Here is a 19,056-nt window from a genome sequence, read left to right on the forward strand (position 1 = left end):
ATACTATTCTTAAATCCAGGGCATGTGGAAAGGATGGAGGGAAAGGGTTAGGTCTGGATTTAAATGTGTACATTAGAATAATTTTTCTTTCTTTCTCCTATGTAATTGTTAATTTTATATACCAATTAAAAAAAATTGGACTCTAGGTTCAAGATATATTTTTTTTTGATTTTTTTGTTTTTTATTCTGGAACTTGATTATTTACAAAGCTATAAAATATTTCTGTTCTGGCATTTTTAAGAGATCTGAGATGTTTGAATATTAAGTATCTAAAAACAAATTCCCGTATCTTTTAGTGTTCCAACATCCTTTATTAAAATCTTGCAAATTTTAAGTAGATTCCTTCTATCACTATAATATTTCTTACTTAGATACATTAAATTTAATTTCCAATTTGGTCTTCCCTTCCCTTTTGCATTTGTCATTGATAACATTTCAAAGCATAAGAGTGGAACTGTGTGTTTGACTCTTGAGTCCTGTTATGCTCAAAATTAATTATGGACTTCTTGTTCTTATATGTGGTTTTATTTCCTGCCTATAGGGAAATGCATTTATAGAGCATTATGATCCAAAAGAATATGATCCTTTTCACATGAACAAAGAGGACCCGAATTTTCTGAAGGTAGATTTCTAATTTTAACTTTGGTATTATGTGGTTTGCTTTTTTGAGCAATCCTAATATATAAGTAGTCCTTTAGTGATTTCCAACGAATGCAGTAAAATCTTAAGAATCGTGTCCCATCTCCATATCTTAGAAAGGAACAAAAAAGCCAAAGTCCAAAGTAAATTAAACCTCTGTAAAATTTGAAAATATTGTATAATAATTGGGTGATAGACAATGTTAAAAAATTTCAGACTTTTAAATTTGTTACAAAAGTAATATATTCTTACGATATATAAATGAGAAAATCAATTTTAAAATAAAGAATAAGAGACCACTCACAATTCCATTACCCAGAATGAACTCATGAACATTTTTCTGTATATTCTTCAAGACTTCTTTCTAATTGTAAACCAACTATACTTCAATTTAAAAAAAAGACTTCTTTCTATGTGTAGGTATATGTACACATTTTTATTTAACAAGAATGAGATCATACCACGCATTAGGTTTTAAAATCTTTTTTTTTTCTCAGTAGTTTATGATTTGCTTTCTTTGTCAATAAATGTAAATATACAATTGTAATCAATGCATGGTATTCTGTTATTAATAGCTAACTTGCACTGAGGGCTTAACCAAATGTTAAGATTTCTTTTCACTTTATTTCAGCATTCACTGCTAATTTACAAATAAGGCAAGTGAGGCACGGGTAGGTTAAGTTACTTGTCCAAGGTTACACAGCTGTAAATAGCAGAGTATGCGTATGTTTCTAAACACGTATACTATCCTGCTATACCATCTTTTTTTTTTTTTTTTTAAACATTCCTTTTTTTTTTTTTTTTTGCGCTACACGGGCCTCTCACTGTTTTGGCCTCTCCCGTTGCAGAGCACAGGCTCTGGACGCGCAGGCTCAGCGGCCATGGCTCACGGGCCCAGCCGCTCCGCGGCACATGGGATCTTCCCGGACCGGGGCACGAACCCGTGTCCACTGCATCGGCAGGCGGACTCTCAACCACTGCGCCACCAGGGAAGCCCAAAACATTCCTTATTTTGAACCTCTAGATTGTTTTTGACCTATTGTTATAAATGACATTATGATGAACATCCCTGTAACTATTTATTTCTTAATTTTTTCCTTTGGGTAAGTTGCTAGAAGTAGAATTGCTGGGTTAAAAATTATGCATGGGGGTTCCCTGGTGGCACAGTGGTTGAGAGTCCGCCTGCCGATGCAGGGGACACGGGTTTGTGCCTGGGTCCGGGAGGATCCCGCGTGCCGTGGAGCTGCTGGGCCCGTGAGCCATGGCCGCTGAACCTGCGCGTCCGGAGCCTGTGCTCCACAACGGCAGAGGCCACAACAGTGAGAGGCCCGCGTAACGCAAAAAAAAAAAAAAAAAAATTATGTATGATTTTAATTCATATCACAAAATTGTCCTCCAGAATGGTTATATAAATTTGTACCTCCTCCCGAGAATCTATTTTTTCCACACTTTTGCTAATAGTGGATATTATTAAGGAAAATAAAACAAAAAACCTACCTTGAATCATAGACATTTTAAACTGCTGGTAGTTGCAGGGCAAAGCAGGTCTTTTAAGGTTTTCCCCAAATTGGGGTGTGTGTGTATGTGCTGTTGTCCCTATTTTTATAGGTCAGAGTTAAACTGAGAGTTTAGAGTTAGATCCTTAGACATACTAACTAGTAGCATACCTGGTAAGGGTTAGAACTGGGATTTGAAATCAGATCTTTTTTTTAAAATAAATTTATTTATTTAATTTTTGGCTGTGTTGGGTCTTCGTTGCTGCTTGTGGGCTTTCTCTCATTGCGACAGGGGCTACTCTTCTTCGTGGTGCGCGGGCTTCTCATTGCAGTGGCTTCTCTTGTCGTGAAGCACGGGCTCTAGGCATGCGGGCTTCAGTAGTTGTGGCTCGCGGACTCCAGAGCACAGGCTCAGTAATTGTGGCACATGGGCTTAGTTGCTCCGCGGCATGTGGGATCTTCCCAGACCAGGGCTCGAACCTGTGTCCCCTGCATTGGCAGGCAGATTCTCAACCACTGCACCACTAGGGAAGCCTGAAACCAGATCTTTTGGATACCAGAATTACATTGTGTTCTTTCACCATGTTGCTGCTCTAAATGAAGCTGATGGGTGACCTCTTAAGGTAAGCTGAGCACTTTGAGGTTATAGCAGCAGTTCTCAAAGTGAGGTACATAGACCTTTGACAGCCCCAAAACCCTTCTAGGGGGTCCATTAGGCCAAAACTTTTCATAATAGTGCCAAATTTTATTTGCCTTTTTCATTGTGTTGACATTTGCACTGATGGTACAAAAGCAATGTTGGGTAAAACTGCTAGTACCTTAGAACTACTTAAGTTAGTGTTACCAAATTATACTGGTACTGTACTCATATTCTTCACTGTCATGCACTCACAGTAAAAAAAAAAAAAAAAATTCAATTTCACTTAAAGTCCTTGATCAAACAGTAAAAAAATTATTAATTTTATTAAGTCTTACTTCCCCCTTTTTTTATTGAAGTATAGTTGATTTACAGTGTTATGTTAGTTCCTGGTGTACAGCAAGGTGATTTGGCTTTTTAGTTTTTCAGATTCTTTTCCATTATAGTTTATTACAAGATATTGAATATAATTCTCTGTGCTATACAATAGGACCTTGTTGTTTATCTGTTTTACTCTACGTAGTAGTTTGTATCTGCTAATTCCAAACTCCTAATTCATCCCTCCCCTCCAAGTCTTGGTCTTTTCTACACATCTTTTTAATATTCTCTGATGAAATGGGAGGTATGCAAAGAGCATTTCTGCATACTGAAATACAGTATGATTGTTTGAATTGTGAGCTGAACTGGCTGATTTTTTTTTTCATGGAACATCATTTTTACTTGAAAGAATGACTTACAGACTATGTTCATTAAGTCTTGGGTGTTTGGTAGACATTTTCTGGAAAATTAATGAAGTGAGTGTCACTTCAGGAAAAACAACTGACAATATTTGTTGCCAATGATAAAATGTGAAATTTAAAACAAAAATTTGAATTTTTGAAATATCATACTGACCATCCTGTGTGACAGTGTTCCAATACTCAAAGACTTTACTGATGAGATTGGTGATGATATGAATGAATGTGATTGTTGTATAATGAAATGTATTAACATTTGGAAGACCTCACATAACTCAGTGATCTTATTTTCTCTAAACAACCAATTCATGATGTGGATAAAAGATTCATTCAGAGTTCAAGTTCAAGATGGACCAATGGATTTTAATGTAGCAGAGTTTGAATAATTCATTGATATGGTTTCAGATTCTACATCATAACTGACCTTTAAGAAGCTACCACTTGTTGAGTTTGGCTGTAATATTGATATCTAAAAAGAATATCCACAGTGATCTGAAAAGGCTATTAAAACAAGAGCTAACCATGCTTCTTTGGCTGAAGGGCCTTGCTAGGAGATGTATTGGAGTGCCGCCATCTCTTTGTAATGTGTTAAATATATATAATAATTAGATTGCTGTTAGTTTGTAGATGCTGTAATCTTGATTCTTCTAGCATAAGAACCATACATGGATGCTTAGAATAGACTGAAAAAGAGCTGGAATCCAGTCCTCAAAGAAGTGTTTTTCTTGTAGGTTACCATCCCACCATTTCGTGACCCTTTGAAAAAGGCACAATATGACAAAGACGATGGAAAAAGAATTCTTCTTCAGTGCGAGACTGGTACTTAGTTTCTAATTGTTATGTGGTTTCATAACCCAAGAGCAATGGGAGTTGCATTTAAGGATGCTAATTTAGGTTGCTCATCTTCCTACAGGCAAAATATTTACAATGAAAGAATTTAAAGAGGTTGAGAAGGCCAAACTGCATTCCAGATTTCCAGCAATTTCTAATTCAAGGCACTTTATGACTGCAAATGAGTGGCTTAAACTGCCTACAAACTACATAGAGAGTGAATTTTGTAAAAGGAGCAGGTAATGGTTAGTATGATAGAAATTATGGAACCTCTTCGAATTTGAAAACTGTTTCTTGAGACAGTGATATATATTTTGTCATAATTATGATTTTTAAAAAATATTTCATTTTTCAATGAGAAGTCTACTGTAATTCTTGTCTTTGTTCCTCTGTATGTGATGTTTCTTTTTTCTTGGGTACTTTCAAGATTTTCTCTTTGTCTTTGGTTTTCATTAGCTAGTCTATGATGTGTGTAGGTGTTTTTTCTCCTTTCTTCTTGTTTTATCCTCCTTAGGGTTCACTGAGATTCTTGTATCTGTGGTTTGATGTCTTTCATTATTTGGGGAGAAATTCTAGGCTGTTATCACTTCAGATATTTCTTATGCCCCATTCTTCCTGTGTGGTTTTTAAAAAAATTTATTGGAGTATAGTTGATTTAAAATGTTGTGTTAGTTTCTGCTGTATAGCAAAGTGAATCAGTTATACATATACATATGTCCACTCTTTTTTTAGATTCTTTACCCATATAGGTTATTACAGAGTATTGAGAAGAGTTCCCTGTGCTATACAGTAGGTCCTTATTAGTTATCTATTTTATATATAGTAGGGTGTATATGTCAATCCCAGTCTCCCAATTTATCTCTCCCTCGTGTTTTTTTCAAGTATAGTTGATGTACAATATTATATAAGTTTTTCAGATGCACAGTGCAGTGATTCACAATTTTTAGAAGTTATACTCCATTTATAGTTATTATAAAATATTGGCTATACAAACTATCCTTACAGCTTATTTATTTTATACATAGTAGTTTTTGCCTCTTAAGCCCCTACTCCTAACGTGCCCCTTCCCCTTTCCTCTCCCCACTGGTAACCACTAGTTTGTTCTCTGTATCTGTGAGTCTGTTTTTTTTTGTTGTTGTTGTTATAGTTACTAGTTTTTTGTTTGTTTGTTTGTTTTTTGCGGTACGCGGGCCTCTCACTGTTGTGGCCTGTCCCGTTGCGGAGCACAGGCTCCAGACACGCAGGCCCAGCGACCATGGCTCACGGGTCCAGCCGCTCTGCGGCATGTGGGACCCTCCTGGACCGGGGCACGAACTCGTGTCCCCTGCATCGGCAGGCGGACTCTCAACCACTGCGCCACCAGAGAAGCCCCTTAGTTACTAGTTTGATTTATTTTTAAATTTATTTATTTTATTTATTTATTTTTGGCTGTGTTGGGTCGGGTGTTCGATGCTGCATGCAGGCTTTCTCTAGTTGAGGCGAGTGGGGGCTACTCTTTGTTGCGGTGCTTGGGCTTCTCATTGCAGTGGCTTCTCTTGTTGCGAAGCACAGGCTCTAGGTGCGTGGGCTTCAGTAGTTGTGGCACGCGGGCTTAGTAGTTGTGGCTCTTGGGCTCTAGAGTACAGGCTCCGTAGTTGTGGCGCATGGGCTTAGTTGCTCTGCAGCATGTGGGATCTTCCTGGACCAGGGCCTGAACCCGTGTACCCTGCATTGGCAGGCAGATTCTTAACCACTGCACCACCAAGGAAGCCCCTGTTTTATTTTTTAGATTCCAAATGTAAGTGATATCATACCATATTTGTCTTTCTTTGTCTGACTTATTTCACTAAGCATAGTACCCTCCAAATCCATGCATGTTGTTGCAAATGGCAAATTTTCATTCTTTTTTTTCAAGGCTGACTAGTATTCCATTGTGTGTGTGTGTGTGTGTGTATCACATCTTCTTTACTCATTCGTCTGTTGATGGACACTTAGGTTGACTGTATATTTTGGCAGTTGTAAATAATGCTGCTGTGAACATTGGGATGCTTTTGTTTTTTTCAGATACCCAGGAGTGGAAATGCTAGGTCATATGGTAGTTCTATTTTTAGTTCCATTCTTCTTTTTTTTTTCCCTTTCTGAGGCTACAGTTATATGTATGTTAGACCACTTGATATTGTCCCTTAGTTCTCAGATACTCTGTTTTTATTTATTTATATATTTTTTCTTCTTGTATTTCAGTTGGACAGTTTCTACCCACCTATCTTTAAGTTTACTGAGTCTCTCCTCAGCTGTGTCCCATCTATTGATCACCATCAAATGAACCTTTCCTCAGCTTTGTCTTACATACTGAAGAGACCATCAGAGGAATTCTCCATTTCTGATGTGATGATTTTTATTTCTAGTATTTCCATTTGATTTTTTTTCACATAGTTTTAATTTTTCCTAAAATTCTCCATCTGCTCATACATATTGTTCATCTTTCCACTAGACTCTTTAACATATTAATCATAGTTATTTTAAGTTCCTCATTTGAGAGTTCCAACTCAGGTTCATTCTGAATCTGGTTTTGTTGACTGCTTTATCTCTTGACAGTGGGATATTTGTCTTGCTTTTTTTTGGCATGTCTTGTAAGTTTTAGTTGAATGCTAAGCATTAGAGGTAGAATAGTACAGACTGAATATTTATGTCTAGAAATGAATATGCCTTTTCTTCTGTCAGGCATTAGCATGGAGAATTGGGCTTACCTAGTCAGAAATTGAGCTGGGTTTAGGTATTATTATTGCTATTGTTAATTTCAATGCATCACAGACTTCAGATGCCTCTAGTGGTGGGCTGTTGTTACCTTGTGCTTAGGGTAGGGGCTGGGGTACCTGAGGGGTTTTCTCAGGTGTCCCTGTGCCCTCCTCAGTTTTTGGCTATCCCTGCAAGGCTGCATCACAGAGGTGGAGGGAGTGAGGTGTCTCCATGGTCTTGCTTCATCCCAGAAGTATTAGTTGCCCTGCAGCACGTGGGAATCTTCCTGGACCAGGGCCCGAACCCATGTCCCCTGCATTGGCAGGTGGATTCTTAACCACTGCACCACCAGGGAAGCCCCCTCCAGAAGTATTCTGCTGTTGCTTGTTGGTAGGCTCAAAGAGGGAGGTAAAGGAATGTTCTATGTTTTCTTTATCCTAGCCTCAGTTTTAGGCAAGCCCTATATACTTGGGCCTCAAGAGTAGGGTTTTCTTAGAGTTCCTTTCTCTTCTCCCTGTAGCACCCAAACACTGTCTTATGTCTGTGGTTGTTCTTGGATGGTAGTTTCCTGCCCCTCTTCCAGTAGTAGCAGACCTCTGCTGGGTATAAGTATAGGATTCTGGGCACAAGGCAATTTCTTGTGCCTCCTCCTGGGACAGAGGGTTTTTAGTCCTATCCCTATCTTAGTAACAATAGATCCTTAAGTTTGGAACTTCTCATCCCTCCTCCAGAGGTAGATAGATTTTGCTTTTACTCCTCTCCCAAAAGCACTAGATCTTTGCTTATCACCCTGGGGGAAAAAGAGTTTGCTTCCCTTACCCCAGCAGCTTAATGCTTTGCTTTGTAGGGGGGAAGGATCCAGGAAGGTGGGAAGGGCACTTGTTTACCTAGCACTGTCAATCTCTTCCTGCATATCTTTGCCACTAGTGGGGGTTTTCTCTGGTTTTCTGCTCTGTGCCCAGTCTTTCTTGTTAGCACCTGGTGCAGGCCCATGGAAAAGAGCTTGCTCATGAGTGTAAACACTTCTTGTATGAGGTCTCCCCAGCTATTCCAAAATGACATGCTAGCCCACACTTGGCCTTTAAGCATTCATTAAAATTTTAGCTGATATCTTTTGTTTTTAATTATTAGGCTTTATTTATTTGTTTGTTTGTTTTTTTTTTGCGGTACACGGGCCTCTCACTGCCGCGGCCTCTCCCGTTGTGGAGCACAGGCTCCGGACACGCAGGCTCAGCGGCCATGGCTCACGGGCCCAGCCGCTCTGTGGCATGTGGAGTCCTCCTGGACCGGGGCACGAACCCGTGTCCCCTGCATCGGCAGGCGGACTCTCAACCATTGCACCACCAGGGAAGCCCCTAGGCTTTATTTTTAAGAGCAGTTTTAAGTTTATCAAAAATTTAAGCAGAAAGAGAATTTCTGTATATTCTCTCCTCCCCATTCCCCACTTTAGTTTCCTCTGTTAACATCTTGCATTAGTGTGGTACATCTGTTACATTTTGTGAACCAGTGTTGATTCATCCTTAAATGGAAGCAGAACTCTAATAATTTTCTTATTTTTAAAAAATTTTCTGCAAATGGCACTGTAAATGTTACGTAAAACAGAAATAAACCTTAAGACAGAATTCTGAAAGAATGGGCTTTCTACTTTTTTTCATTGTCTTTGAGAATCATAAGCCTAACTCTAGTAATTAGGTAGGGTCCACCCAAACCAGGAATCTGTTCATAACGGATTTAACTCAGGTTGTATGCGAAGGTGATGATATTGAGAATATTGATTTTATAGTGAGCTAATAATGAGCATATGGTAGGTTCCAACTGCAGTATTTATTTTCATCCTCAGGAAGGTTCTGGAGATGACTAATATGGTAAGGAAAATGTTTTCTTTGGATGATTTTCTGGATTTTTCTCTATGTATCACATTGCTCCACTCTCGTGGAGGCTAGTATGTTTGGGGAAGACTGGCTTATCTGAGCCCTTGTACTAAATATTAGTCTTTGTATATATCATATGTAAATATCTTATATATTAATACTTTTAATACCTCTTTCATATTTTCCATCGCCTTTGGTAATTTCTTTGGATATATTTTCCAGTTTACTATTCTTTTTTCACTGTGTTGAATATTAAAATTTTAATTTCTGAAATTTTCTCCCCATACCCACCCCATATACTTGTTCATTTCTGATAGGCTCTTATTGTTTTCTTGTCTTGGTGATTGGATTATTTATTTCTTTAAACATTTTATATATTGCTATTCTACATTCTATATTTGATAATTCCAAATTCTGTATTTTGGGGGGATGCTAATAAATCTTTTTTGTTTTTCTCTGCTGATTCTCATTTATAATGGTTTGCTTTCTCGTATGCTTAGTGAATTTTATTTGTGAGTTCATTTTATCTTTGGGTGTACTATTGGCCTAAATTGGGGAAACTTTTCTATCTACACGGATGATTTGCTTCTGTTTCTCCCTCTGCCAGTAGCTGGGATGCCATCAACCTGGGCCTAGCCAGCTCCCTTCAAATGTCTAGGCTCAGTGTGGCAGTCTCAAGTGTAGTGTCCCCACCTTATAGCTGGCATAGACAGGGCTCAGTATTCTGTTAACTCTGTTATTGGCATCTGCCCTCAAGGATTATTATCTGTTATTCCACCTGCCCTTGCTGCCCACCATTATGGCCCTAAGTTCCCACACCTCTAGCGTCTACTACATTTGTGTGTGTGTGTTTTTCTTAAAGACCCCCTCCTTCTCTTGTAAGACTAGTGACACCTCAAAGGGTACATTCTATCCAGGGTCTAGTTGTTTGAAGTAAATGGATTCCCTCAAAGCAGTGAATTTCAAATTGTGAATTTCAAAATATACAGTAATGGCTTGTAAGACTTACCGAGGTATACATAGGCATGGATAGTTTTAAGGGTCTCAACTTCCAGATTCTGAAGTCTGTGTGTACTCTTTCCAAAAGTTGATCTGCCTGAGAACAAGCCTGCATTCATATGACTTCTTATCCCACTTTTTAAAAGAGAGGCATATCTTTCAACCTGGTTATAAAAAATTTTAAGGTACCAAATAAAGGGACAAATAAAAATACTGGCTTTTGAGAGACTTCCTTTAATGATGAAGCAAGAAAACTTAACCCACAGGTCTTTCTGTATTTCCCTGTCATATATATTTTATTTTACTTTAATTAACTGATTAATTGATTTAAAGGCATGCTACAGAATCAGGGTACTTGGTCTGTGTTGGGTTGCTTTGAATTTGGAGTAGCTATAGCTATATAATTTAGTGATGCTTCTTTTATTTTATTTAATTAATTTATTTTTTAATATTTAAAATGTATTTATTTTTGGCTGCGTTGGGCTTTCTCTAGTTGCTCAGTAGTTGTGACGCACGGGCTTAGTTGCTCTGCGGCATGTGGGATCTTCCCAGACCAGGGCTCGAACCCGTGTCCCCTGCATCGGCAGGCAGATTCTTAAACACTGCGCCACCAGGGAAGTCCCGATGCTTCTTTTAAATATAGCTGGAATATTTTCTGGTACTGTCAGAATTTCAAAATATAATAGCTATAATCCTCTGATAAGAGTTTTTTGTGATTGCTTTCAGATTTGGTGTGCTTTATTTAATATGGTGGTTAAAATCTATTTTATCACATAGTATCCTAAAATTTTCATTGCTTATAAGGCCAATACTCATTTTATCTTAATGAATATTTGATATTTTAAAAAATCTATTAACAAGATACAAACTTATTTAAACTTCCAATGAAAAATTGTAGGTGACAGCTTTAAAATGTTCAAGGGGTTATGTGGTTTTTCAAAACTCTTTTAGGGAGTATATAAACAAAACTGCTTGAACATCACTGCCTCAGAGCTCCTAGTCAGCCATTATTATATATAGTATATTTTTTGTTCATATATATACATATATCTTTACAAGTACTGTAAATTCCTTGAGGATAGTAATGGAGTGGCATAAAGTGCTTGTTTCATGGACTAATGAAGTAATGAGCAGGGAGAGGGGGAGGCCAAAGACCCTGCTGTATAAGTCTAGGTCACTGGAAGGATGGAGGTGCTATCAGCAGAAGATGGAACATAGGAGGAGCAGATTCAGAAATGCAATTGATGAGTTCAGTTTTGTTCATACTGCGTTTTATATACTGGTAGTCCTTTCAGGTACAGATGTATTACAGGTTGTTGGAAAAGTGAGACAACAGTTCAAGGGCGAAGGGGATTTGAGGTCGGAGAAGTAAATTAAAGAGTTGTTCACTTTGGAAATGAGAGTAAAAGCCTAAGAATGGATTAGAGAGGCTGAGGAGAGAATACTGGGAAGAAGAAAAATACTGAGATGAAAGGTTGTGCTATAAACTATAGGAGGTGGGAAGAAGAAAAGGAGACAGAAGAAGCAGTCTGTGATTTGCCACAGATACCAGGAGAGGAAAGGGTGACAAGAAGGATCAGGCACTATGCCAAATACAGAAAACTGGGAGGAAGCCGTTGGATTCCTTGACTAAGGACATTCCTGCCCCTACTTTTAGTTGCTCTGAGCAAAAGGAGAGGTAGTTGAGAAGGTCTAATCCAGTAATACTCTTCTCTTCCAACCTTTTCAATATCGTTTGGTACCCTTAGTATTTACTCTCATCTCAAGGTTCTGCCCCAGGATAGCTTTGCCTGAGAATGTTCCTGCAGACAAATGGGCCACTGCATTAGCCCTTCTCAGATAGATTAACACAGGAAACCCTTTTGTCCTCTTGTTAGTAGTGCTTCATACCCTAATTTAAATGTTTGCCATACCGGTTTCTTTTACTCAAAACATATTTCAAAATCCACATTCTCTAGGAAGATTCATTCTGATTAAATCAGGATCAGACTGATCCTTTCCATTAATTCTTTGTGTGGCTATTTGCATGCTAGGTGTACTGGGTATGTTAGTTATGATAATGGCTCTTGGTTTCAGACAACTGAAGCCACCCCAGAAAAGGAGTCATTATTGAGGACTTAACACTGCTCATGAAATCATTGGGAGGTCTTAAGAAACAGGGCTGAATTTCAGAAATAACTCCCAAAATCACAGTGTAGAATTGGGTGGCCAAGGGATGTGTTTCTGCTATGATCGGGAAACTGCTGAATCAGGAAGCTGCTGCTCTAGTGGTTGGCTTAGAACCCCACCAGCTCTGCTGTAATCTGTGTTAGCAAAATGGATGCTCCTCACAGGGCCAGTATCATCCTTCCAACCGACGCTTTTCTTAAGATTTGTTTATTATTTATTTATTTACTTAATTTATTTTTGGCTGTGTCGGGTCTTAGTTGTGGCACGCAGGATCTTTCCTGGCGGTGCACGAGCTCTTCGTTGTGGTGCGTGGGCTTCTCTCTAGCTGTGGCCTGTGGGTTTTCTCTTCTCTAGTTGTGGTGCGCTGGCTCCAGGGCGTGTGGGCTCTGTAGTTGTGGCGCGCGTGTTCCAGAGCGCGTGGGCTCTAGTTGAGGTGCACAAGCTCAGTAGTTGTAGCATGTGGGCTTAGTTGCCCAGTGGCATGTGGGATCTTAGTTTCCCTGACCGGGGATTGAACCCGTGTCCCCTGAGTTGTAAGGCAGATTCTTTACCACTGGACTACCAGGGAAGTCCTCCAACCAACTCTTGATTGGGGCAAGACTAGAGGGATCTAAGGCACCTGCCTGCCACCTTATGGCAAGGGAGACTGGGAAATGGGGTGTTTGGGTTCTTTCTTAGGAAAAGCATTTTACATTTATGCTTGTAAATGACAACCTCTGTAGCTCTTTTTACATTTAGAGTATAAGCCGTAGGATATAGGGAATACTTTAAATTTTGCCTAGCTGATTCTAGGGTCTCAGTAAATAGTAAACCAGTCTCTATCATAGTTTCAGCAATCTGAAACACCCAAGAATGCACACCAGTTTGAAGTAATGATATTTTGGACAATATACATAGCAGTCAATGTATAACAATGATTTCTGTATAAATGCAAGCTAGTATTGTTTTCAGGACATCCTCTCACACCTGTTATCTTATTAAAGGTTAAAAGTAAAAGTGAATTTTAACGAAAGTAGTTTTGACTTGAAACCCTCTGCAAAAACTCCTCATCTTCTGGAATCCCAGCAAGAAGAAAAAGCAGTTGTTTACAGGTAAGCCTATTATTCCATAGCTTTGTTCTTCTTTCATTTAACATGCTTGACTGTGTTTTCCTCCCCTGCCATCATTTTAAGTTGCTGGAGTCAGTGCCAAGGAATACACCAGACTCTTGTGGCTGGACATTAGGCATTTCCCACCACTGGGAAAGGTGGCAACTTTCCTCAGCTTTTTCTGGTTTTAAAGAACAAACAGCTGACACATTCAGAAATAACAAGCATAGACATAGAAAAACGTTGTTAACAACTCATACTAAAGTTAAAGGTTAGGAGGTTTTTGACTGAATTGGAGCGGTGAAAGTGGAATTTCGGACTAGTTCTGGTGGTCGTAGCTGTTACAACATTGTACCCGGAGTGAAGAGAGGTTGTGAGCGGAAAAGTGGTACAGACTACTGTGTGTGTAACATGGCGAGTCATCTCAATGTACTAGTTAATGGAATGAAAAGTGAGAGATTTCTCTACAGAGTTATATAACTGGTTAAGTATCTGATTAAAAGTAATGAGGTCCATCAGACATTGTTTTCTTTTTAACTTCTTTTTTTTGACTTTTTGAATTTTATTGTTTTATACAGCAGGTTCTTATTAGTTATCTGTTTTATACATATTATTGTATATGTCAATCCCAGTCTCCCAATTCATCCCCCACACACACACACTTTCCCCCCTTGGTGTCCATACGTTTCGTCTGTACATCTGTGTCTCAATTTCTGCCTTGCAAACTGGTTCATCTGTACCATTTTTCTAGATTCCACATATATGTGTTAATATTCGATATTTGTTTTTCTCTTTCTGACTTCACTCTGTATGACAGACTTTAGGTCCATCCACGTTTTTACAAATGACCCAATTTCGTTCCTTTTTATGGCTGAGTAATATTCCATTGTATATATGTACCACATCTTCTTTATCCATTCATCTGTCACTGGGCAGTTAGGTTGATTCCATGAACTGGCTATTGTAAATAGTGTTTCAGTGAACATTGGGGTGCATATGTCCTTTCGAATTATGGTTTTCTCTGGGTGTATGCCCCTCAGACATTGTTGAATGGAATGTAAAATGGTGCAGCAACTTTGGAAAACAGTTTGTCAGTTTCTCAAAATGTTAAACATTAAATTACCAAGTGACCAGCAATTTAACTCCTAGGTTTCTATCCAGGAGAAATGGAAATATATGGCCACATAAAGGCTTGTGTATGAGTGGGTGTACATGGCACCATTATTCATAATAGCCAAAAAGTGGAAACCACCCAAATGTTCATAAAGTGGTGAATGGATAAACAAAATGTGGTGCATCCATACATGGAATATTATTTGGAAATTAAAAGGAAAAGAAGTACTTACACATGCTATACAACACGGATGAACTTCAAAACTATTATACTCAGTGAAAGAATACAATCACAATTTTTACTCTATTTATATTTAAGTGTAATGTTCAGCAAAAGCAAATCTATAGAGACAGGAAGTTGATTATTGGTTGCCTGGGGCTGGAGTTGGGAATGGAGAGTGACTGTAAGTGAGCATGAGATTTTGGACTGATAGAAATGTTCTAAAATTAGATCATGGTGGTGGTTACACAACTCTGGAAATACACTAAAAATCATTGATTTGTGCATTTAAAATGGGTGAATTTTATGGTGCATAAATTATATCTTAGTAAAACTTGATAATAATAAAAAAAAGAACCCAGCAAGGCAGAAGATAAGTGAGCTTACATGATGTTTAGGAGGTTGGCTTACAATTCTCTGTTCCTAAAAAGCCCGAAAGTAAGCTGCAGTAGTTTCCCTTTCCTCATTCTGAATAAACTCAGAATTTGTTGAATAAATACAATGTGGCAGAAGCCAGAGGGCTCTTAGAGGTGCTTGATTCTGATATGTCCAGCAGAGAGAACAGCTGGTTGCCTCATGAGGGTCTTTTTAGTGATTTAAAGTAGAAACAGATAACTGTTAGAGATGGTGCTGGCCATTGTGGACTTCTCAGTGTTTTTGAGGTGTGGTTTAACACTTTGCTGCTTTTTTGAATGGGAGCTGAAGTTGAGGGATAATAGGAAGTATTGAAATTAAGCCCTTTTCACTTGGTAGCTGAAGTCCTTAAAAGATGGAATGCCTTAGCATCACTCTTGTCTGTTAGGCTCCAAAAGAGTAATAAGTTCCTCTGCAATCTGTAACTGCCATGGTCTCATACATATTTGTATGAGTCAGGTTTTAGGATAATAAACATCTTAATCCTATTTAATTTTTATATATTGTATAAAAGGAGAGGTTTTGTCCTTTAATGTCTTTTATAGCAGAGTGTGACTCAGATATGAAGGAGAATATTGCATTGTTGGAGTACCTAGGGACTTAAACTAGAGGCTTAAACTCACGAGCTCCCCCTGGAGGAAGGAGGAATATTATATTTTCTTCCATGAGTTAGGGAAGCATACCAATTACGGCATCGAGGTGGAAGACGCATATTTGTCTTTGATAGAGTTAGACCTTCCCAGGGAAGCCACAGTGGACATCTCTGTGAGGGGGTCATATGTGCCAGAGAACCCTCACGCAGCTATTTGATAAAGCAGCAATGAAATTTCAGATGAAAATGTTACTAGAGCAAGGTAATGCTATTTATTTGGGTTTATTTTTCATAAAAATCTGTAAATTCATATAGAACTCATCAGCTTCAAATTTAAATAAAATATTAAATGCTACAATTGAGTCGAGGGGAGAATTTTTTCCTTTCCGGTTCCTCCCTCTGGAAACACAGGGCAATCCTTTCTGGAAAAAGAACCTCTATGTTATCAGGAGGGATAGAATCCAAGTCCCAAAGAGGCCAACTCTTAAAGGGCACTTTTCTTCCTTGAACTTTCTTGAGCTAGGAGGTAGACAGGGATGAGGACCAGGATGCGGTGAGAGCTGGTGTAGTTCCATTTTGTAATACACAAGGCAGCAATTGCTGATACCAAAATCTGAGCTGCTGAGAAATTGTATGTATACAGAGAAATTGTATGGCAGTCTTCCCGGAAGACAGGAGGCAGTGGGCCACCCTCCCTACCCTCTGGCCCTGCCAAAAGAGAGTGAGTAGAAGAAGCTGAGGCAGGTTTCCTTGATGCAGAGGGAATGAAGAGAGTTGCCCCTGGCAGCTGCACAATAGAGGTGTCCTCTAGAAGGCGGACTGTAGGATTTCCCCAGCTCCCTCTCCTGATTTTGCCCTTCTTCCATCCCTCCACCATCTCTACCATCTCTCTACATTTACCAGCTACCACACCCAAGCCAGGCCCCAAATTTTGTTCCCCTTTATTTAGCCAAGAAAAGCAAAAATTTTCAGAAGGACCATATACTAAATTAAAGTCTAAAGTTTAAAAAGTAAAATAAAAGTCCCCAAGTGTAAAATGTATAGAAATGTAGTTGTTCACAGAGCACAGATTTCTCATCCTAAGGTGACTCTGGTTAAACTTGGTGCCATTTGACTTGTCTAGGCTAGCCTACAGCTTCCCAGTCTAGGGGCCACTTCCCTTCAGTTCTCTTCTCTACACCCTGTGTCCCGAGTCTCTGGAGTGTAGCTTCTGTTAGGAGTGGATTTGAAGAAGTCACAGCCTATCCTCCCCATCTCCCAGTTAGAAATCAATAGGGAAATGATTCGTTTGTCTGAGTCTACAGTCAATCTATCATTCTTCTTTTCTGACTCTTTTTCCCCACTCCTAAAGGATAAGGGGGCTACTTTTTTTTAACTCACAGTAAATGTATTAAGATTTAATTTTGTGGTTTCACTCCTTTTACTGTCATGTTTTAGTATCCTCCCATGTGCTTGCTTGCTTTCTTCCTCAAATTTTAACAATAACCTTCTCTGAACCAGGCAGTGTTTGAAAGGCTGGAGACTAGAGGTAAACAAAACAGATAAATCTCTGATCTTAAGGAGCTCACATTTTGATGGGAGACAGACAGTAAACAGGCAAATATATAATATCACTTGAGCTAGTAATTGCAATGAGGAAAATAAAACAGGAAGTTGCTGGAGAACTACCCAACCAAACAGGTTTAAATGGACAGTGAGGAAAAAAAATACAATAAGTTGCTTTGTAATCATACCCTACACACCCTTCTTATGTACTGTACTGGTTATGGGTCTCTTGATATAACCAGCCCCAAACAGGATTATTCTTTTTTTTTTTTTTTTGGCCACACCACATGGCATGTGGGATCTTAGTTCCCCTACCAGGGATCGAATCCGTGGCCCCTGAAGTGGAAGCACGGAGGCTTAACCACTGGACCACCAGGGAAGTCCTGAGGATTAATCTTGATTTTGCACTTCTGCCCCTCTTCCTGCCAAATTTCTCTTAGTTCAGTGAATAGGACTATAATCCAGAAAGGACCCCCAGGATAAAAGTCTAGGAGTCATTTTTTATTTCTTGCTTTCACTCATTTCCCGTGTCTTATAGGTAATGCGCTCTGTTAGCTCGTTCACTTCTCAGTTCTTCACTACTACCACTGGTTCAAGCCTCTGTGATCTTACCTGGCCTATTGCATTAGCTTCCTAACTTGTTTTCCTGCTTCTGCTCTCGCCCCTGTATAATCATTTCTCCATGCAGCACCATATTCTTTTAAAAATGTTAATTAGATCAGAATTCTCCCCTACTCAAAACCTTCTAATGGCTTCCCCTCACACTTTGAATTTTATTCTAACTCCTTATCATGGCCTCTAACCTCCTATACGATTGGGCACCTGCCTCCTCCCCACCCGTATCACCTGCCATTCTTTCCACGCTCACTATGTTCCTTTTCTTGTTGTGTGAGCGTGCCAACCTCACTCCCATCTCAGGCTTTTGCCTCCGCCAGTCCATCTGCCTGGAGCACTCCTCCCTCAGATCTCTCCATGTCTCATTTTCTCAGGTCACTCAGACTTCGGCACAAACATCATCTCTCCAGAGAAGTCTTCTCTGACTTCTCTACTTACAATACTCTCCCTCATCCATTCCTCCACCGTCCCATCTCCTTTACCTGTGGAGAGGTAGGATCCAGGACTTGAGGTCAGGACAATCCATCATTATAAGAGGAAGGAAGGCAGAGGGCATAGACATAGATGAAACCAGCTTGGTGAATTTTGTGAAGGAAGATTGTTTACTTCTGTTTAGTTCGTTTTCTCACATAAGTCAGAAGGTCATCCATCAGCTGATAGTGAAGGTGGGCAGAGATTCAGAGGTTTGAAAAGAGAAGGGAAGAAGGGAACCTAGTATTTTATAAATCACAATAATCCTAGTGTAAATGAGCACTCCAGGCATATTGACATCAGAAAGCAGGACCACAGGGGTCCCTCAAATCATATCACACATCAGTGCCCTACCTCACCTATAATAGGGTTAGCTCTGTCCCGGAAGCTCCTTGTTTCTGAATCCAGATAGAATGAGGAGAGGCTGAGTCAGGAGATTTAGGTGGGGACCCTGCCTCCAAGTCACTTATCACCAACAGGAGGGCTAGGTTTCAGGGAGATCAGCTCAGCTAAAGCAGAGGAATTCTTTCTGCTCTTGTAAGCCCCTCATCCCTGTATCAATTACACTTTTCTGTCATTTTCAAAAGATTTTAGCAACCAAGGAGCACACACCCTGAGCCTTGGCTGGTAAAAGAGGACACAAAAGAAGGCTGCTTCAAAGGAAACCATCTGCCAGCAGGAATCATTCAGGATGAGGACCAAGAAAAGCGCTCAAGAATTGTTCTATGTCTGAGAAGAGCATCTGCAGTAAACTTCATCTTTGAGTCAAGTGTCTGTATGATAATTAAGAAATGACAATACTGTATATTGACAGTTACCGCAAATGTGTTTCCCCCCAGGAGTTAAGAAATGTTGCCTGAAAGATACAATAAAAATACTAATAGCTACCTTACTTAGCACACAT

The 19,056-nt window shown here is 39.3% G+C and overlaps 1 protein-coding gene across 4 annotated transcripts in view; it reads left to right on the top strand.

Annotated features, from left to right (window-relative positions):
- Window positions 1–19,044, top strand: part of LOC309815419 (protein FAM228B) — a 27,312-nt gene extending 8,268 nt beyond the window's left edge. For all 4 annotated transcript variants that reach the window (XM_082642238.1, XM_082642235.1, XM_082642236.1 and 1 more), the window contains exons 5-9: window positions 542–622; window positions 4,241–4,328; window positions 4,423–4,579; window positions 13,078–13,185; window positions 18,740–19,044. In XM_082642238.1, the coding sequence (XP_082498364.1) occupies window positions 542–622; window positions 4,241–4,328; window positions 4,423–4,579; window positions 13,078–13,185; window positions 18,740–18,746 (441 nt within the window). In that variant the 3' untranslated portion in view covers window positions 18,747–19,044. The remainder of the gene's footprint in view (window positions 1–541; window positions 623–4,240; window positions 4,329–4,422; window positions 4,580–13,077; window positions 13,186–18,739) is intronic.
- The last annotated feature ends 12 nt before the right edge of the window (window positions 19,045–19,056 follow it).

Source organism: Mesoplodon mirus (assembly GCF_964341445.2).
Source record: "Mesoplodon mirus genome assembly, chromosome: 14".
In the NCBI taxonomy this organism is placed as follows: Eukaryota; Metazoa; Chordata; class Mammalia; order Artiodactyla; family Ziphiidae; genus Mesoplodon; species Mesoplodon mirus.